The following is a 20,364-nucleotide window of genomic DNA, read 5'->3' on the forward strand; positions in this document are numbered from 1 at the left end:
GGCCTCCCCCACAATCACTCACCCAGCCACAGGGCTCCATCTGTGTCCAGCTGCGTGGCACCCAGTGGGGAGGAGCCAGTCACAGGGGCCTCGTTGCCCACCTGAAGGGAACCTTCCCTCTGTTTCCTGGGGTGTGGGTGGAGGGAGGCTGTCAGGGCTCCAGATCCTGACCCCCATCCCTTTCATCCCAACACCACACCCTGGGGACTGTCACCCAGTGTCACCCTGGGGGCCAGGATGGAATGGCACCAACCCCAGGAGAGCAGCTAGTAGCCAAGGATGGGGGGACCTCCTGTGAGAAAAGTGTTGCTGGAGGAGCAGCCAGACTCAGACCAGCATCTGGGCAGAGCAGGGACTCCCCTTTCAAATCAGGGGTTTCTTGGCCATCACTGCTTCTCCTGTACCCTCTTTTCCCTCCCTCCTCATTGGCAGTGACCTCAGGTCGGGCCACCACTAGCCCTACCCACCATCCCTCCCCCCAACACACACACCAAACTCCTACCCTGGCCACGGGTGGCCAGGCATGCCCTGGCCGGGCAAGTCCAGACACCACCCGCTGCTATTCTTGGTGGCCCCGGGCTCCCTGCTGACCTGTGTGCCCTGATCCGCAACCAGCGGTTGGTATTGACTGGTACGGTGGAGCGCAGCACCACGGGCTGGGAGCCCAGGTCGTAAGCCAGCTGCAGGCGCCCGTCCACGATGGCCAGTGCGATGTAGTCAGCCCGCTCCGTGGCCTTGCCACTCCACAGCACCAGCCCCTGTGTGGCCTCAGTGCGCAGGCTCAGCTCAAAGTGGTTGCTCTGGAGTGCCTTCTCACTAGTGGGCAGAGGGCTGGTCAGGACCTCTGGGAAGGTGGTGGGGATGGGGCAGGGGAGGGAGGAGGGTAAGGGGGATGACTCCAGAGGCCATAAGGGCAGTGTTGCCACCAGAGCAGCTCGGTGGGCAAGTGGTGGACATGGCCAGTGGGACGAGAGACAGATGGTGGGGCCAAGTCAGCGATCAGAGGAGTGAAGTGGACAGACAGAGGGAGAGATCGACAGAGATGCTCGGAGAGATGGGAAGGCAGTGGGCAGACAGCAGGGGCCAGGGGCCACTGCTCACCTGGGACGGGCCCCGGAATCCAGAGTTTCAGGGCTTAGAAGCAGGAAGAGAGGGAGGCAGGTAAGCAGGAGGGCAGACAGACTATAGCGCAGGGTGGGGCAGGACCCAGCAGCAGCCCTCCCTGCACCCCCTCTTCACCAATGGAAGGCGGGGGGGACAAACATCCATGGAGAAACATTGGCCCCACCCACCCCAAAGGCCTGGCAGTGACACACGTGCACACACATGGGCAGACACAGAGCTGGTGCGCATGGCCCAGGCCAGGTGCAGAGGGAAGAGCTCTCACACGGGCAGCGTGAAATAGTGACCGAGGGCCCCTGGCTGGGAGACAGCCCTGGATAGGCCCCCACACACGTGCATGTGTGCGCACATGGGGGCACATGGACTCACATGCACACTGTGACACACCTGCATTGTGTGCACACAGATGTGGGTGTGCACATGCTTGCACACCGTGCTGCTGCCCTGTGGTGAGGGGCCTGGCTGCAGGGGTGGAGGGATAGACTGACATCCAACACACATCTCGGAAAGGGTGACTCCCTACTTCCAAGCTAGGAAACTGAGCCCCACGCAGCACCCCACAAACCCCCATCCTCCTCCACTGGGGATGGAAAGTTCTGCCCTCGCCCTTGGGATGTGCTGCCAGGAGGGGGAGGAGCAGAGGACCAGGAAATGGACTACTGGTGAGAGTGGAGGTGGGCTACTTACGCTGGGATCTCATTGGTCAGTTCGCTTGGAAACAAAGAGACAGAGACAGTGAGAAGAAAGGAGGGTGGAAGAGGGGCACAGGTGGGCTCAGAGCAGGGGCAGGTGTGGAGTATCACGCATATGGTCCTGTGCAGCTGGGCAGATGGGACGGAGGGTTGAGGGGTGCCCGGCTCCAGGAGACATACTACCTCTCGGTCACAGCGTTGAGGTACTCGATGTAGGTCCGTCCATCAAAAGCCAGTGCGTCCAGGTCCCCAGCTGATTTCTCAATCAAGCCTGAGAGACAGCGAGGTGAGTGCAGCCTCTGCCAGGTTCCCTCCCATGTCCAGCCTCGGCCCACGTGGGCAGCACTCACCCTTCTCACAGTGCAGCCCCGAGAAGCCTGCAGGACACAGGCACTCATAGGAGGCCTCACGGGGGAGACAGGAAGCCCCATGGAGGCAAGGCTGACCCTCGGCCTGGGTACAAGGGTGGTCTGCAAAGGACGAGACGTCCATGGCCCGGACCACATGCTCACGGGTCAGCAGTTGGCGGCCATTCAGGGAGACCTGGGGGGTGGGGCGTGACAGCTTCTGTCCTGCCTGTGTCCTCTGGCCCAGAGGACAGAGGCCCCTCCTGGGATGGGCCCTTCCTTGAAACTGTACCAGGGCATTGCCATCCCCCCGACCCTGGGCTCCCCAGGGTCCCATCCCTACCATACATACCAGCTGGATGGCTCCATCAAAGCCAGAGGACACGGCAGCTGCTCGGGCCAGCTTGCTGAAATCAGGGGCCCCCCCAACAAAGAGTGGCTCCTTTAGGTTGAGAACGGTGTGTGGCACCTGTGGGGAGGTGCAGGGTAAGGGGCAGTGAAGCCTACCCACCAGCAGGAACAGGATGTGAGCCCCACACCAGGGCCCGCCCGTCTGTGGTGACCCACCCCGCGCCCTCCAGCATGGTGGAGGCAGTTAATCACACAGATGTGGCCGCGATGTGGAGGCTTAGTGGGAAAGGAGCTACTCTAGGGGTGGAGGCGGCAGAAGATGGATGAGCAGGATGAGAGGAGACGGTACCTTGCGGGATTTCTGACATCCGAAGAGCGAGCGGGGTGGGGGTTGCAGAGCAAGGGCCAGAGAGCAGTGGGAGCAGAGAGGAGACACAGACAGAGGCCCAGGATAGAGGGGAGAAAAAATAGTCCAGTGAGCGCCAGCCATGGGGCGGGGGCTGCACGCCTCCCAGGAGGAGGAGGGAGGCGGGGAGCAGGGGGGTGGCCCAGGAGACACTGACTCACCGGGGACTCCCCCAGCACGCGAGGCCCATCGCCAACCCGCATGGCTCCTTTGCGTCCATTTCGCTCCAGGGAGACCCTGGTCCAAGCACCCAGGGCCACCGGCTCCTTGCTCCTGGAGAAGAACAGGTGTCGTGAATAGACGGTGGGCTCTAACAGTCTACGTGCCAGGGGCCCCAGGAACACTGAGCGCAGGCCCAGTCCTGCCCACTGCAGTGCCCCCCCCCACCTGATGACCGCTGCCCCCTTGCCCAGGTCGTAGCGGAACTCCAGGAGGCCATTGTGCAGCGCCAGAGACACAAAGTCACCCTTGCCATCTGTCTTCTGTCCATTATAGAGGAGCAGGCCGCTGGGGCTCCGAGCCAGGAATACCACCTCCAGCGCCATCTTCTCCCTGGGGCCATGGGAGGGCAGGCGGGTGACCTGATGCCCCTCACTTCACAGCTGGATGTGGGGTGGGGGGCGCTTCCCTTCTTCCACCCCTCTGCCCACTGACCCCAGGTCCCGCTCAAAGGTGTGCAGGCCTTTCAGTTCCAGGTAGGAGAAGCTGCTGAAATCAGCCAGGAACGGCTGGTTGTCCTCTGGCTCTGAGACTGTGAGGACAGGAGAGGGTCACACAGGGTTCCAGGCTTTGATTCCTGGAGCCCACTCACCTCCCACCCTCCCCACCCTGAGCACCGCTGCCCCCACCTGTCTGGCAGAGGCTGCCCTCCCGGCCATGGGGGCACTCGCACTTGGCCTCTCCCTGAGGCAGCACGCGGCAGGGGGCTGCTCCATGGCAGGGGTTCGGCTGACAAGGGTCCTCGTCGGCACAAGTTGGGCCTGGATGGAGGCAGGATGGGTTCCAGGAGACCTGAGCCCTGCTGACAGACACACAGCCCCCCAACACCCAGCCCCGTCTTGCCCTCACCAAAGCGGCCGGGTGGGCACTGACAGCGGAACCTGCCTGCCTCCAGGGCCTGGCACGGGGCCCCTCCGAGGCAGGGGCTAGGCAGACAGGGGTGGTCCCCACACTCGCCCACTCCGGAGTTTCGAGTCGCAGATTCCGGCCAGCTGCTCAGCTCTAGCCGCTGATTGTTGACGTCCAGCAAGCGGATACAACCCCTAAGACCGACGCTGACAGAGGTCCGCTCTAGCACCCTGCCACCAAAATGAGAGGCAGGGGTCAGAGACCAGAGGCATCCTCTCTCATGGCCAACTGTGACACTTGCGTTCCTCATGCAGTCGGGGCCACGAGCCTGGGCTGTTCCACAACCCCACCCCCTACCCTGGTGCTCACAAGATGGGCAGTCCCACAAACAGGACAGAATCAGGAGGGGGCTGGGCTGAGAGTCAAGTGATGGGACTAAAGATCAAGGCCAGCCCAGCCCCTCTTTGGTGGTCACACTGCAGCTGGGTCCTCAGGATCAGGACAGAATCAGGGTCACTGTCAAGGGCTGGGGCTGAGGCCAGGGTCACAGTGATTGTCCACGCCCATCCTTCCACCCCTGTGTTATCCCACAGGGACCTTGGACCTACTGGATGCCACCCTCAAGAGTTGGGGATCAGAGCCAAGGTTGGGGGGTCTCTGATTGGGGCCACCCCACCCTCCGCCATGCTCACGTGGAAGCCTGATCCTCAGGGACGCCACCCACGAAAAGGTCAGTGTCCAGGTTGAGACCATCAGTGCCACTGGGGCTCTGGCCCAGGACAGGAGTCTCACCATCCACGGACAGAGTACCTTGGCGCCAGTGCCGAGACAGCTCCAGGCGATGCCACTGGCCGGGCTGCACGGGCACGGAGCTCGTCAGCACCGCGGGCCCTGAGCCTGTGTCGAACCTGGGGCAGGAGCAGGCACTCAGGACAGCCAAACGGAGCCAGGACCACTGCCTGGCCCTGTCCCCCGTCCCTAAAACCCATCCCTGACCCCCACCACCCGCCACCCACCTGAACTGCACGCGGCCTCCCAGCAGCGCCAGTCCCAGGAAGTCCTTGCCCCGGGCATTGCCGTTGTAGAGCAGCAGCCCCTGGGGCTCCAGCGCCCGGAACTCGAGCGCCAGGCGCAGGGTGTGGTAGGCACGAAGGGTGGGAAAGGCCAGGAAGGAGGAGCCCCCGAAGGCTGGCACGGAGGGGTGCAGGGCTGCAGGAGACAGGGAAGGGCAGTAAACGGCATGGGGGCCACAAAGTCCAACCCGCCCCTCACCCCACCCTGGCCCCCTCTGCCTCCCTGTCCCTCTCTGGCATGTAAGACCTTACCCTTCTCACAGACGGCACCCTCTGTGCCTGCTGGGCAGCTGCAGGTGAAGTCTGCACCTGAGCCCTGGTCCTGGCAGGTCCCCCCATGGAGGCAGGGCTGGGAGTCACAGGGCCTTCGGGGCTGCTGGGTGCCTGGGGGCAGGGGACGGCGTCCAGGCACTCGACTAGGGGCAGTGGTGGGGGGCTGGCGCGTGGTCAGGGGAGGTGTGGTCCTGCTGACAGGCCGGCTTGTGTGACTGGGAAAGTGGGCCCGAGGGGTTGCAGCTGAAGGTGGCAGGCGGGCCACCGTGGTGGCTCTGGCTGTGGCTGCAGCTGGGGTGGCTCCCGTGAAGAATGCAGGAAACCAGTCTGGGGAGGGGATGCCATCAGGAGCCAGAAAGAGAAGGGTCCCCAAGGCAGTGCGGGGATGGGGGAGACAGGAAGGTGAGGACAATCTGAGGGGAGGGAACGCCATTAAGATCCACAAGGAGCAGGGGCCCCGCGGGCAGGTGGGGCACAGGGAGGGAACAAGCTATGGCAGTGCTGGACCAGGCACTCACCGAAGTCCATGAACCGCACGTGTTCCTGCAGAGGCCGCTTCACGCCCAGGGATCTGCGCCTGGACACCTGGAGCTGCCGGAGCAGGGCCTGGCCCACGTCGGACGCTCTGAAGGCTGTGGCTGGGGAGGAGCAACCCTGAGCATGGTGGAGCCTAGGGTGCCCCTCCACCCCCCAGGGGGACCAGGGTGGGGGCTCACTGGGGTCAAAGTGCACTTCCACAATGGCCCGGACCGAGCTGCCTGGCCCCAAGTCCCGTAGGCGGACACTTCGGAAGTCCTTCTTAACGTCTGAATTCCGGAAGAGGTCATCCAGCTATCGGTGGGGAGTGAGTTAGGCTCTGGGAGGCTGCCCGGGCTGGAGCTAAGGCCCACCCCCCAGCGCTTCTCTTGGTCAGTCCTGGAGAAAGGCTGGTGGCTTGGCAGGGCTGCAACCCCAGCCCCACACTTACTGCGCTCTCAATGCTCCTGGCAGTCTCCCCAAACAGCTCAGACTTGGGGTCCGCCATCTCCGGCGTGTAGAACAGTTCTTGCCCCTCGACCCCTTCGAGCTCCAGCACACCCTGGAACGCCTTGGTGGCTGCAGAGGAGGGGCCAGTGAGGTCCTGCCTGGCACCTGCCTGGCTTCTGAACCAGCCATGGACATAGGCCCCAGCAGCAAGCCACGCAGGGTGCAGGGCAGGTGGCGGTTAGTCAGATGGTCATGAGGTTAGTGGGGACCCCAGGGCAGAACTGCTTCGGTTACCAGGCAGACTCCTTGGAGCAGTGCCCCAGGCTGGCTTGCAACAGGAAAAACACGTTAGCCATGGGGTCCTGGGCACCCATGCGTGTGCAGGGGCCGAGAATACACATATATGTGCTTGTGCTGAATCCCCAGGACCACTGGCACATGTGTGCTATTAATAAAATCAGAAGACCACAAACCCTGGGTGCCTACCTGCTGGGCAGGCCTGTGGCCTGGGAAGAGAGATGGCGTCTCTAGCCATGGCTAGGCCACGCCTCACGCTCCACCCCAGCCCCTGGACCCCTACTCACCAGGACAGTTAGAGCCCTCTGCGTCCAGGGAGGGTGTCTTGCCATCTGAGCAGCAGCCCATAGGTGAGTTGTAGCAAGAAGCCCTTTCCATGGGTAGCCCAGGGGTCCCAGCACTGTCTCTTTCCGGGGACTCAAGTCCTGGGGAGGTACAGTCTGAGCCCAGCTGCAGGTGCAGCCCTCCTGGGCCCTGCCCCCAGGTCCCAGAGCCCATGCTCACCTCCTGAGCCAGTCCCACTGGCCTCCAAGTCACCGCTCAGCTCCTCGTCACCGCTCCCATCAGCGCTGCCAGATTCGCCGAAGGCAGAGGTGACGAGGCTGGCTGCCGGGGAGGGGGCCATGGGAGGCATGGTCAGCACTGGCCTTGCGGTGGTCCTGGGGATGCTGGCCATGGTCCAAGGTTGTGATGAGGCTCGAGCAGTGGGCTGGCTGTAGCGGGTACTGCTGGGAGCCAGGGGCAAGGCGCTGGGGGGCAGCAATGGTGCCTTGTTCAGGTCAAGTGCTAAGGGGGCCACAGATGCGGATGTCTGATGCGGACCAGAAGTGATGCCTTCTGCAAGGAGAGGAGAACCCAGGTGGCAGGGCCCAGGGTCAGAGCACAGTCAGGCCTTCCTGGTCAGTCTAGGGCAGTGAGTAAGGCCTCACCCTGGCAGGGGCCGAAGCTCTGGATAGAGATCTCCAAGCCCTGGCGGCAGGCGATGGTCCTCAGCTGGCACTCATTGCCATAAGTGACTCCATCTGACCCACAGACCTGAGGCACAGGGCAAAGATGTAGAGGGTAGGGCCCGCCCCACTCCTGCCACCCTCCACATTCCCCATCCCTCACCTTGGTAGCATCAGCCGCTGGACAGGTGGGTGTTGGGCACACGCAGTGGGCAGAGCCAGCCTCCTCCACACAGGATGCCCCAAACTCACAAAGCATCTCAGCACAAGTCGTGGGTTGCGAAGAGTCTGGAGCACAGACACAGGAGAGTCCACTGGCTCAGGAGGCCCCATCCCTATGACAGATCTACCCCCTAGCAGAGGGGCCTGGGGCAGTGCCAGATCTGGTCCTCACCTGTTTCACAGCCAGCAGGGCCCAGAGCACGGCCATCTGGACACTGCCCACACTTGGGCCCGGCCACCCCAGGCTTACAGGAGCATAGCCCAGTCATCTGCTCACAGTCGTCCCGCACGGCGCCCCGGGGGTCACAGCTGCAGGCTGGGAGGCAGGGGAAGGAGGCTGAGGTCTGTGCTGGCTTCTCCATGGGCTCCGGAGCTTGACCCAGCTCCTGCCAGGTGGGACAAGGGACACAGGGACAGGGTGGACAGGCAGGAGCATTCAGCTAGGGACTGACCATGGGCCCTGTCACTCACGGGTACAGCCGCTCCGGCCATCAGTGACGATACCACGGAAGTTCCAGAAGCCAGGCTCACAGCGGTCACACTTGAGGCCCCCCACACCCGGGCGGCAGGAGCACTGGCCTGTGACTGGGTCACAGGTGCCGCCATAGGAGCCGTGTGGGTTACACTGGCATGAGCCTGCAAGGCCAGGACAAGACAGCGTCACTGCAGTCAGGTGCATGGCTCTGCGTGGCTGTGGGTCAGGGCTGAGCTCGGGTACTCACTGGGGCAGCCAGCCAGGCCCACACCCTGGGCAACAGTGATGTTGTCCTGGCAGCAACCGTAGGGGGTCTGAGCACAGTGCAGGGGAATCGCAGGTGGCAATGGGGCCAAAGTGGGGCCTGCAGGGAGGGGCGGGGGTTAGGGGCTAGGCAGGACTGGATGCCCAACCTGGGTGTGATCACTCTGCCTCAACCTCCCCAGCCATCACCACTCAGCCCTCCTGATGCCAGTTCCCACTGGGGCCTCTGGACTGCAGCTCAGGTCACAGGTGAGAACCTCATACAACACAAGAAAGAGAATATCTATACGCAAAGGACCAGCAATACATGACACCACAGATTCTGGATGTGAAGCCCTGTGTACACGTGTACAACCAGAGCCATACTCAGATTAGTGAGCCTTTGCAAGGAGGCAGGACACACACCCAGCACATCCCCTGTATGCAGACACACACAGGAGCACTTGTGCATGCATAAAGACATGACTGCTGGTCACCATCGGTCTCCTCCCACGAGAGAAAGAGCCTAATGGGTGCGCTTCACTGGTTCACTGCTGCCCTCACACACAGTAGGTGTTCAGCAAACACCTGCTGAGCAGTAGGCACACACATCCACACACCACAGTTGCATGAATACAGATATGCACCAAAACTGTACACTTCAAACACAACACACATGTTCACACACACCCACCCCGGCACACACACAGCAACTTTAAACAATACAGACTCCCACTTCCCTCATACCCATGGGCACATGTACCTTTAAGCATGCACACATGGCCCACATGCAGCCGAACATGCCCACAAACTCACTCACCACGGCAGGCTCCCTGGGCCACGACATACAGCTCTGGCTGTGATTCACACCTGGCCTTCTTCAGCTCACATTCGGTGCGGTAGGTGACTCCATCCGAGCCACACACCTGAAGGAAGGGCATCAGGGCAGGTGTGGGCGGCCATGGCCCCTGCCTCACTGCCCAATCAGAGCCGGGTTGCGGGGGATGCTCACCGGGCTCCTCAGGACGCCCTGGCAGCTGAAGCCGCAGACGCATGGCCCATCCTCCGAGTCCTCATCCCAGATGCCACCTCGCTGCCGGCACAGTTCAGGCTCACACTCGCCGTCCTCTCCCGAACCTGAGCCTCCGGAGCCACACTCAGCTATGGGGAGGAGGCCAGGTCACCTTGGGGTCCTGGCCTAGGCTGGCACACACCAGCCCACCTCAGCTGCCCACCAGCGTACCTTGCTCACATGGCCCCACCCGGGCTTCCTCGATCTGTGTCTGCTGCTGACAGGCAGCCTCACGGAGCTCACATGAACTGCCGTAGGTCACGCCATCACTGCCACACACGGGGCCGGGTGGAGGGCGCTCACACCGGGGACACATGCACTGCCCCGCTGAGCACACAGCCCCAAAGGCACACACTGTATCTCCACAGGTCTCTAGAGAAGGTGGAGCCAGAAGGGGGTCAGTGGATATCGGTTGAAGGACGCTCGGGACCACAACCCACCAAGTGTACCCAGCTTCACTCACGGCAGGGACTGGCTGAGGCCACGTGCAGACTGATCTGACGTGTGCAGGCGTGGACGTGTAGTTCACATTCATTGGCATATGTGCGCCCGTCAGAGCCACACACAGGCTGGGCTGAGGCCACACATTCGGAGGGGCACACACAGCGCCCAGTCTCAGCTTCACACAAGGCTCCAAAGCGGCACTGCCCACAGCGGTCTGGGGAGAAGACTCCATCACCATGGTGACAGAGATGGCCTCCCCACAACCAGGCCCACTTATCCACCACTGACCACAGGGTCCTCGGCGAGCCACTCGGATCTCCCGCCTAAGGGCACAGGCTGAAGCTTCCAGTTCGCACACACTGCCATACGTGACGCCATCACTGCCACACACAGGGTCATAGACGCCTGAACACACCTGGTGACATGCACACTCGGCTTCCCCATTCTTCACAGTACACGTCGCCCCAAATGGACACTGCACCCCACGGCATGGGGATGGGGGCTGGTCTGGGGAGAACATGGGCACTCAGCAAGGTCTCCACCTGCTCTCCTAGGCAATGCACAAAGCCCCTAGCCCCAGGCAGCAGACCCCCACCCAGGGTGGGGATGGTGGAGGAAGAGTGGACCAGGAGAAGGACCAGATGCACAGGACACAGCAGAGAAAGGGACAGACACAGGAGAGACATGGACAGGGACACAGACCCAAACGGCCCTGGGCCCCTGTATGAGTGTGGGATGGGGCTGTCCTCTAGCACAGGATTTCTTGACTGACTTCAGAGGGGTATGGGAGGGCCAGGTTTACTCGCCCACTTAGGCCACTGGCCCTTGACACAGCCCTGGGACTCATGCATGTGCGGGGGGGGAGTCTCTCTGTGGGTGGAGGAGTCTGTAACCCAGAGCCACACCCAGGGCCACACGGGGGAGGAGGTGTCTGTCCACTTGCTCTGAGGACCACAAGGCCAGGCAGCAGCGAGCCACCCCCCCCCTGCCGCGCGGGGGGCAGACCTCGGGCTGTGGGCTCCTGGCGGCAGGCGCGGTACCTCATCCTGCCAGCAGGTCAGGCTGGAAGACACAAGAGGTGGAGCCAAGAGGGAAGGGAGGGCAGAGGAGAGGATACAGACGCAGAAAGAGAGACCAGAAAGATGGACAGACCAACTGACGGGGACGGAGTGAGAGGTGGGCAGAGCCCCAGTGCACACAGGACACGCTGTCTCTGCCCATTCCGGGCCCACTGAAGTTCCGCTGAGACTCTGCTTCTAATGTGGCTGTGTGTCCCAAGAGCGTGCGACCCAGAAGACCTGAGAGCTGCCAGGCAGGTACCCAGGACCTTGCCCACAGACACCAGCCTTGGACCCAACATCCCCCCAGGCGCTGCAGCCAACTTCCTGACAGATCCCACCCCCAGAGCCCACCGACAGACAAAAGCCCTGCCAGCCCTCCTCATAGTGACCAGCTCTTGCCCCCAGCCCAGGAGGAGCATGATTCAGCATGGAGATGGCATGTGATGACAGGCAGCGTGGACCGCCGGACCAGCCTGCTCCCGGCACGGAGCCCACCCGCATGCTCACCACACGGGCCCTGGTGCTTCATGGGGATGCTACGTTGCTGCTGACACTCGGCCTGCTGGCGCCAGCAGTCATTGTCATACGTGTGCCCGTCATGGGCACACACAGGTCTGTAGGCCCCGTCACAGACGACGCGGTCACAGGAACAGCGGGGGCGGCCTCGGCGGGACAGGCAGACGGCATTGAATCTGCACGGCTCCGGGCACTGGTCTGGGGGACCAGGGAGATCAGAAGAGTCAGAGAACCACAACAGACCTCCTTGGGATGGGTAGGGGCTCCATGGGTACATGGGGTGATGACTGGGGACCCAGGAGACCTGAGGGGAAGGTGGGGATGAGTAGGTCCCTAGGTCATGCAGAGTCCCAGGAAGGGGCCCTCCCCAAGGAGCCGCCCACCTTGAGGCTGGCACTGGCCAGAGCGCACTTTCTGCAGGAGGAGGCCTCGAGCAGCCCCTGTTCGGCCCATGACGCAGTCATTATCGTAAGTAACCCCGTCGTCCCCACACACGGGTGTCCCACGGGGAGGGCAGCTCTCTGGTCGCAGGAGCATCTCCGGCTGCCGCGTGCGCGGGTTCACACGGCAGGTACGGCTCAGGTCACTGAGGGAGCCCTGGCAGGGGTCTGGGGGCAGGAAGATGGAGGTCAGGGCACTGCCAGTTGTGTGCCACACTGAGCAGGGGTCTGGGGGCAGGAAGATGGAGGTCAGGGCACTGCCAGTTGTGTGCACACACTGAGGAAGATGGAGGTCAGGGCACTGCCAGTTGTGTGCACACACTGAGGGAGGTCGGGCTACACACGCAGGGCAGCGCTCACCGCAAGGACCGTCGAACTTCTTGAAGACGTTCTCTTGGTGGGCACAGGCTTGGCGCAAGAGCTGGCACTCACTGGGGTAGTCACTGCCGTCGCTGCCGCACACAGGGCGTTCCGGGGCCCCCAGGCACGTGGCAGGGCACAAGCACGTAGCTGTCAGTCCATCCGCAGAGGGCACACAGGTGCTGCCAAAGCTGCAGGTGACATTGGAGCAGGGGTCCCGGGTCCCTGTGGGCAGAGCAAGGTGGGCCAGCGGCCCTCCGTACATTGGCCAGTGGCCCTCCGCATACCCGCTCATCTCAGGCCCCACCCAGCCTTTCGCAACCCTTCACCGCAGGCCGCACCCCAATCCCCACAGGCCCCGCCCCTGCCCAGCCCTTTGCAACCCCCCTCACCGCAGGCCCAGGCCCCATCCCCACAGGCCCCGCCCCCCACCCCCCCTACCACCCCCACCCCCGCTTTCCCCTCACCGCGGGAACCGCTCCTACATTCCCTCCACCGCAGGGCCCCGCCCACTCACCGCAGGGCCCGCGGCGCAGCAGGCGGATGCGCCTCTGCTGGCTGCACTGCGCCCGCTGCAGCTCGCACTCGTTGCTGTAGGTGGAGGCATCCGAGCCGCACACGGGCGCCACCACGCTGGGGCAGGCGCTCTTCTTGCACACGCAGGAGGCTCGGCCCGGCTCGTCTGCGCTGGGCTCGCAGACAGCGCCAAAGCCACACAGCATTCCTCGGCACGCTGCGTGTGGGGTGGAAGATGCAACGGGTGCCTGGCCTCTGCCATCTCCAGGCCTCCAGTCACCACGCACACGGACCAATGTCTGCACACCTGCCCAGACCTTGCATATGCGTGCCCACCCATGTTCGTGCTAGTGCTCACAGGAACCCTGGTGTGCCCATGTAGCCAGGGCCTCAAGCCTCCCCCTCTCAACAATCCCCCCTCCCCCGCCCCGCAGAGCTCTCCCACCAGAGCCTTCTCTGCTCAACTGTGGAAGGGCATCGCATCTGCTCCTGACCCAGTCCCCACACAGAGAGCAGACAGCCCCCAGGCCAACTCTGTCACAGGGAATCAGTGCCTTCTCATCAAAACGGAAGCCCCTCATCCAACTGTGACCTACTCCTCAGAGCCTGGCCCTCCCCACCACATCCCTGGGAACTGCTCCAGTGACCACCCCCACACCTGGCCCTTGTCACTTCCCCAGGGACCACCTCCCCTGCCTTTCAGGGTCAGGCCTGATGTCACTCAGCTGTAGGACAGGGGGTGGGAGTATCTGAGGTTGGTCGCATGCTCCACCCTGGCCCAGTGCCTTGCCTGCTCCAGGGCTCCTTGACTCTTCTCACTTCTTCTTCCTCCTGCTTCTCTAGAGGCCTCCCCTCTCCTCAGGCCTGTCCCCACTTGAGCCCTTCTCTGCCCACTTCCCCATCTTCCATGCCCCCCAGCCAGCATTCCCCAGGGGCATGCTCTGCTGTGGCTCCTAGCCCGCCCACCCTCCTAGGCCTCCTAGCTGCAATCTTTCCCTGGGGCCCGTTGTACTCACCCACCTCATCCTTCCCCACCTGTCCTCCTGAGCCCCAAACTCAGGTCCTGCCGCCCCACATCACACTCAGCATGACCTCCTCAGGGACCCAAGCCTACACAAGGCTTTGCAGACCCCTTCTCTTCTGTAAACACTTTATCACTTTTTGGGGGGCTGTGCAGGATGCAGGATCTTAGTTCCCTAACCAGGGATCGAACCCGTGCCACCTGCTTTGGGAGCTCAGAGTCAACTACTGGACCACCTGGAAATCCCTTCTTAAAACATTTTAATTCCTGACTTTGTAGTGTTGCCAGTGCACATCCTCTCACTGAGCTACAAAGCCATCAGGACAATCCCTCCTGAGCAGTGTCAAAGCAGTGAAATCCTCAGGACTCCTGGCCAGGATGACACCCCGCAGGCAGGGTAGGCCCATTACTGGTTGCAGCTGTCTGGATCTAATAAATGTTTAATTGGGTCCAGTTATCATTAATAAGTTATGGAGAGCAGGGGTGCACCCCCTCGTCACTTCCCAGGGGACTCAGGAAGTGGGGCAAGAGGAAGTACCCTCAATTCCAAGGAGGGTGGAGCCACATAGGAAGCTGGAGCTGTCACCATAGCAACAGCCCACCTGGGCTCCTGTGTATTTGTCTGGGAGTCCCTGCCCCCACCCGACACAGGCTGAATGAACAGGGGCTGGAGGCAAGGGTGGGGTTAGCATGGATATCCCAGCCTGAAGTCCCTGCAACACCCCTGTCCTAACTCTACCTCATATGGGCAACCACCCAGATCCTTCATTGGATCCTGGAGCCAGGATTCACTGGCCATGTGACTACGGGCAAGTTATCACCTGGCCAAACCTCAGGATCTCCTCCCAGGAATGGAGACAATAAACCTATCCCCCCCACCCGGGTTGTTGTGAGGCTAAATAGGCCAATACTTGCAAAGGCTCACAGAGGCCCAGGATGCCACTGTGTGTGGGTCAACCCCCCGAGGACCACAGCTGTAAGAGCTCCCAGCACGTCAGCCGCTCCTCTGTCCAGGCACACTACTGTGTCCACTCTGACCCCTCCTTTCACTTTCCATCTCAACCATCTCCTCTCTCCCCTCAGCACTTCCTTTTACCTTCAGCCCTCTCTTGCCCAAGGCCCTGGGGATCCCTAGGCCAAATCCATGGGCATTTCCTCTGGCTGGCTGGCTGCTTTATTTGGCTTCAACTAGACCTGCTGATCAAGGTCTTCTCCAGGGTCCTGACCCCATGGCTGAGGACCTGGTCACCTCACTGTACCACAGGCTCCCTTCTCAACTGCTCTGTGTCTGTGCCCTTGGGCTCAAGCCTCACTCTCCCTCTGGTCACCCTGGTTCAGCCAGATACCACTCAAGGTCCCAGCCCCTGGGCCAAGGACACTTGCTTCTGTATGACCACTAGGTTCCTCGTCCTCCAACACCTTCATCCTCATAATGTAAACTGCCTCTTCTTAGGGCAGGAGGAGTGCCCAGAGACCTGCAGGCAGCGTGGCCCTTAAAGGTCACCTCTGGGGCTTGGCCTCCTGCAGGAGCCTCACTCTCTGCTTGCCCAAGGCCCCCCTCACAACATGCAATGCTGGAGGCGGCAGTGGCTTTTTATAGCCTCTGGTTAGAGTGGGTATATTTAACTCTCTCCCCACACTTGGGTAGGTTGGAGGATGGAGCTGTTGCCCTGAGCCCTGCCTATGGCCGAGAATGTGCAGTGTGTGTGCCTAGGAGGAATGACGATGGTCATGGGGGTGGGGCGAAGGTAGCTGTCCCCAAACGTGTGACGAGTTCAGAATGAGTTCAGAATGCAGGTGTGGGGCCCGCGTAGAAGGCTGTGGGGAGGGGCAGTGCATGTGTGAAAGCAAAGAGACATGACAGGTGAGACATGGCAGGCCTTGGGGCTTGAGGAGAGGAGACTGAGGATAACTGGGACAGAGGGTGCTTAAATCCAACCAGCTCCAGGCCTCTTGCCCACAGATTATGGGAGACAGTCCTGGGCCCAAACTCCCTGTCCAGTGCAGCCCTGCCCCTTCCCATAGCTCATCCCATTATGGATGGCCCTCTGTGTGTGTATTTTGGGGGACCTGGGCAGCTGCCTGCCCAGCAGGGTTCCCAGGCACTGAAAGCAAACTTGGGAACGCCCCTGTCTCCCAAGAGGACGGCATCCACCCCTGCCCTCCTGCAGCGATGACAGCGTCCTCTCCTCTGCTCTCACATTAGCTTAATTACAGCAGCCTGCACAGCAGGAGGCACCCAGGGGGCTGGGACCCAGCCCACAAAACAGGGCAAAAAGGCCAGGCCCAGCCTGCTCAGTCTGGGGACAGACCCCCGTATCTCTCCTCAGAGAGCTGTCACTGGTCCTGCTGAGACCCTCCCCCTGAGTCCCCAGCCCCCAACCCCTCTGTTCACATCTTGTCTCACAACCTGGGGGCTCCAGTCCCAAATTTCAGGCCAAGATGCAGCCAGGCCCAGGGATTCCAGACTCCACGTTCCTTTTGTTGTCCACTACTATGGACTCCTCAGGTTTCCTCCTCCAGGCTCCTCTGCTCCAGATATTCCTAACACATCTCATGTGCACACCCCAAGGATGGCTCCTGACTCCCCCCTCACGAGTGCCACTGCCCATCCAGGCACAGAGTTCCAAGTTCAGTCTGTCACTAGGTGAACCCCTACTCACCATCCGGAGGTGTTGGGGGCACTGGCGTGAAGTGGGTCCCAGGTTTGTCTGGAAAAAAACACAAATCTCAAGTTAGCTCCCCCTGAGCTGATCCTTCCCTAGCCTGTTCCATTGTCCAACCTGGAGATGGTCACCTTTGCCTGTACACATCCCTCCCCTGGCTCTACTCAGAGCCATGAAGACCAGCCAAGGCCTGGCAGTAGACAAAGACAGAGGCCTTGGCTCTTCTCTGCCCCTCTAGCTGTATCATCCTGGCCTGACACCTGTCAGGAAGGCCCAGTGGCAGAGGTGTAGGCACCATCTATTCCTTAGATGAGCCCCAAGCCCTTCCAAAGCCCCTATTCCCAATGTAACCAGCTGCCCCAACTCCCCAGATCCCAAAGAAAGTTGTCAATGCAGCTCAGGATGAGAGCTGGCCACCATCCTCCCACCTGTCCACCCAGCCCATGGACAGGCTTTTGGGGACTCAGGCATTCAGAGAACAACCCATGGTGTTCCAAGAAGATGCAGCTAATGGCCTCTCTGTAACTCTGCCTGTTCCCTAATCTTTTGGCTGAGGCAGGGGACCTCAGCCAGCAGAGGCAGGGTCACTTGGGTCCAAGAGGCAGTCACACCCGCAGACACATACAGTTGTTGAGGAAGAGTAGCACCGCGAAGCCAAGCGTGGCCGTGGCCAGGAGGATCAAGCAGACATTACAGGGGATCATGAAATACCGCACCAGGACGGAGACCCTGCGCCGCTGCCGGCGGTCCCGCTCCAGCAGCAGTGGAGGCATGACCCAGGCTCCTCAGCCCCCACTCTTGAGGTGTGGGGCTTCTCACGGGGTGCCCTTGGGCCTCTTCCGTGCCACTCTCTCCATTCTTGGACCCCTGGGGCAGTTGACAGCCGCTCTATTCTCAAAGCTCAGCTCTAGTCACAGCCAGGGAGTGGGAAGCACCAGCCCCCTCCACAGCCCTTGAGGCTTATAATGGATGTGCAGAATTCTCCTGGAGCAGAAATCCCAAAATTGGACTCGGAGGAACAACCAAGGGCCAGCACCACCCCTGCTGTCCACACCGGTCAGGGCCTGGGCCAGAGGCTCCGGCAGCTCTCGGCCGGGGTCCAGCTGTGCTCAGTCTTCCCGGAGCCAGCCTCGGTAGTCCCACAGCCCCGGATCCTGCCCGCCCGGCAGCCTGGGAGAGGCTGGTCCGAGGGGGACTTGCGGCGATCGGCGGGGCGGCGGGTCCCAGCTGCTCAGTCCCGGGCAGAGGCGGGAGCGGCGACGGCAGCGAGCGGGAGGAGCGAGCGCGCGTCCGGAGAGAAGAAAGAGCCGGCTGCCGAGGGCCGCGCCCGCTCCCCGCGCCCAGGCCGGGGCTGAGGCGGTGAGTGAGGGGCGAGGGGCGCCGCTGAGCGAGGGCGGGGAGCAGAGACAAAGGAAGACGCCTCCGGGGACCCCAGCGTCCGTGGGGAGTCACGGCTTGCGCCGCAAGGATGGGGCGGATGAGGACTGGAAGGCGGCGGCACAAAAGGGAACGCATGGGCTGGGGGTGCTGGGGGGCGGCTGTGGGAGCCGAGGCTGGAAAGGAGCAGGGTCCGGGGAGGGCGCAGAGGTGGGGCGCTGAGGCTAGGGAGCGTGCAGGGTCTGCCTGGGGAGCCGGGGTCGGGGTGGGAGATGAAGGGGAGCGGTGGCTGGAGCTGGAGACGCAGGTGTGGGGGTGGGGTGGGGGGCTGCAGAGAGGGTGAGAGTAGGTGGGCGAGAGTGGGGCGGGACAGGGACGGGTTCCCTCCCGCTCCCAACCGGTTGGGCTGTCTTGTGCGTGTGAGCGACGGCGCGGCGGAGGGTCTGAGTCCCCGCAGCGGGGCTCGGCCTGCACCAAAGACCCGGTTCTGGGCTGCAGGCTGCGTGTCACCGCGTGTGCGTGTCAATATCTCTGCTTCTGCCGGCCCCACCCTGGTACTGTGGGGGTAGCACCTCCAAGTGCATATACACAGGTGGGATCTGGGCTGGGTTCAATTCAGAGAGTGGGCCACCCCTCCCTAGGAACTGACATCAGCATCTCAAATTATCCCCGCACTCCCAACTCGCGTCCGCCAAGCAGAGAGGATCATGCAAATGAGTCCCATGTAAATAAGCGTTATGCAAATAGTCGGGGCTCCAAGCCCGGTCCGCAGGCCCGGAACGCCCCCCAGAGGCCGTCCGGGAAAGTCGGGACCGTGACGTCACAGCGGGCCAGGACGCGCAGCCCACCTGGCACTCGCGTCCTCCCCACCACGTGTCCAGCTGCCTCACGAACACTTCCCTGGAGTTCTCACACACACACCCCGCTCACCCCCTCCTCGTCAGGTGGGCTCTTCATGCCTCCCAACCTTCCTCGGCTGGGACAACCACCTGCCAGCCAGCTCTCAGTTCTGTCAGGTCCATCTCCTTGAACTCCTTTCCGTCCCAAGGCCCGGCACACTGCTGCCAAATCCCAGCGGGATCAGCCCACCCTGTCCGGGTGCCCCATCACCCACGGCAGAGAAGCCCTGGAACCTAGGGTTCTACCGAAACTTGTAGGAAAAGCCAATACACAAAGTGGGACAATGCACCCAGAGCAGCAGTCAGGCTACTTGGAGACCCTGCCCTTGGCTATCCTCACTCTCTCCTCAGAGGAGCCTCCCACCCTTTCACCTCACCCTGGCACTGCCCACACCACACTGATACTGGCGGTGCCCCAGACTGGGAGCACCCAGGGCAGGGTCTGACTTTTTATCTCCTCCAGGCAGGGCTTGGCCCAGAGCCCAGAACATGGTGTGGTGAGTTCAGGCAGTGACACATTTCCCGTTTACTTTTCACTGCAGCCCCCCTAGGACTGCAATCTGATCCTTTGATTTGGGGAGGGGTCCAGTCAGTGCTAGGAGTTAAACCATGGACTTGCCCACTGGACACATGCCTGCACAGGAGCCCTGTTTGCTACAGCCACTGCAGCTGTGGAGCATCATGGGTGGGCCATGGGAGGGAACCAGAATGTGGGAGGGGTAAGGCCTGGGATCTGGGGGAAGCCTCCCCCAGGCCGAGAGCCTGGAATCTGCCCGCAAATGGGCTGGCCTTAGATGCTCCCATGGCGGTGGTGCTGGGTGCCCTGTCGGGCTTGGCCTGGGGTAAAGGCAACCGCATGCAGCCTGGTGTCTTTCAGCTCCAGTCTGAGCCCCCACGGGGGTTGGATGCCTTCAGAGAGACAAAGGGCCATTGAGGCCTCAGATCCAGTCAAGGGGGAGGAGGGCTCAGGCTACTCCGGCTATTTTAGGATCTCCAGACTCAAAGTCATTCAGCCTTGACCAGCCCACGCAGGCTCAGGTCCCAGGAAGAGAGGATGAACCAAGCCAAGAATCAGACCCCCTCTAGGCTTAAACACAGCAACATGCTAGTGCTCACATGCTACACACACACTCCATGTTCCAGGTCTCCCATATGCAGACATATGTACAACCACTCACTCAAGTCTGCACAGGCACCGTGCAGTCACACACACACCTGCGTGCATACACACTGCACACCTTCATGCAATGCAAAACTTGCCCCTCATCCACACAGCACACATCGGGTGTGCCCCCACATACACGCGTGTAGTTGGGCCCCTCCAGACGCTCCCCTGGCCCTGAGAGGAAGATGGGGAACGAAGTCCAGAGAGAATAGAAAGTCCTACCTACTGGCCTCCCTCTGATCCCTTTCACTCCGTAGGGGAGGGGCCGGCGCGCTCCAAAAGGATGGGGTGGGAGTGGGGCGGCACCGCCCTCCCAGCGGCAGGCACACTCCACGCATGCGCACA

The 20,364-nt window shown here is 61.9% G+C and overlaps 1 protein-coding gene across 9 annotated transcripts in view; it reads right to left on the reverse strand.

Annotated features, from left to right (window-relative positions):
• The window catches only part of AGRN (agrin), a 39,047-nt gene that overhangs the window by 1,756 nt on the left and 16,927 nt on the right, over positions 1–20,364 (reverse strand). Inside the window, exons 1-37 of one of the 9 annotated variants that reach the window (XM_042229389.2) lie at positions 17,204–20,274; positions 16,576–16,623; positions 12,893–13,108; positions 12,376–12,600; positions 11,959–12,183; positions 11,567–11,773; positions 10,287–10,505; positions 10,018–10,212; positions 9,726–9,926; positions 9,495–9,643; positions 9,303–9,408; positions 8,487–8,603; positions 8,236–8,400; positions 7,937–8,080; positions 7,706–7,830; positions 7,525–7,630; positions 7,100–7,432; positions 6,883–7,020; positions 6,300–6,427; positions 6,049–6,163; positions 5,851–5,970; positions 5,312–5,659; positions 5,003–5,195; positions 4,679–4,894; positions 3,987–4,216; positions 3,767–3,898; positions 3,573–3,669; positions 3,306–3,470; positions 3,080–3,191; positions 2,862–2,873; positions 2,514–2,630; positions 2,165–2,357; positions 1,998–2,085; positions 1,810–1,833; positions 1,102–1,134; positions 592–816; positions 23–126 (exon numbers count right to left, since the gene is read on the reverse strand). In XM_042229389.2, coding sequence (XP_042085323.1) covers positions 23–126; positions 592–816; positions 1,102–1,134; positions 1,810–1,833; positions 1,998–2,085; positions 2,165–2,357; positions 2,514–2,630; positions 2,862–2,873; positions 3,080–3,191; positions 3,306–3,470; positions 3,573–3,669; positions 3,767–3,898; positions 3,987–4,216; positions 4,679–4,894; positions 5,003–5,195; positions 5,312–5,659; positions 5,851–5,970; positions 6,049–6,163; positions 6,300–6,427; positions 6,883–7,020; positions 7,100–7,432; positions 7,525–7,630; positions 7,706–7,830; positions 7,937–8,080; positions 8,236–8,400; positions 8,487–8,603; positions 9,303–9,408; positions 9,495–9,643; positions 9,726–9,926; positions 10,018–10,212; positions 10,287–10,505; positions 11,567–11,773; positions 11,959–12,183; positions 12,376–12,600; positions 12,893–13,108; positions 16,576–16,623; positions 17,204–17,351 — 5,719 coding nt within the window. In that variant the 5' untranslated portion in view covers positions 17,352–20,274. Of the gene's footprint in view, positions 1–22; positions 127–591; positions 817–1,101; positions 1,135–1,809; positions 1,834–1,997; positions 2,086–2,164; positions 2,358–2,513; positions 2,631–2,861; positions 2,874–3,079; positions 3,192–3,305; positions 3,471–3,572; positions 3,670–3,766; positions 3,899–3,986; positions 4,217–4,678; positions 4,895–5,002; positions 5,196–5,311; positions 5,660–5,850; positions 5,971–6,048; positions 6,164–6,299; positions 6,428–6,882; positions 7,021–7,099; positions 7,433–7,524; positions 7,631–7,705; positions 7,831–7,936; positions 8,081–8,235; positions 8,401–8,486; positions 8,604–9,302; positions 9,409–9,494; positions 9,644–9,725; positions 9,927–10,017; positions 10,213–10,286; positions 10,506–11,566; positions 11,774–11,958; positions 12,184–12,375; positions 12,601–12,892; positions 13,109–16,575; positions 16,624–17,203; positions 20,275–20,364 lie in introns of those variants that run through there. The other 8 variants (XM_042229387.1, XM_027975850.2, XM_042229388.1 and 5 more) reach the window with 8 other exon arrangements.

The sequence above is a fragment of the Ovis aries genome, chromosome 12 (assembly GCF_016772045.2).
Source record: "Ovis aries strain OAR_USU_Benz2616 breed Rambouillet chromosome 12, ARS-UI_Ramb_v3.0, whole genome shotgun sequence".
Classification (NCBI taxonomy): Eukaryota; Metazoa; Chordata; class Mammalia; order Artiodactyla; family Bovidae; genus Ovis; species Ovis aries.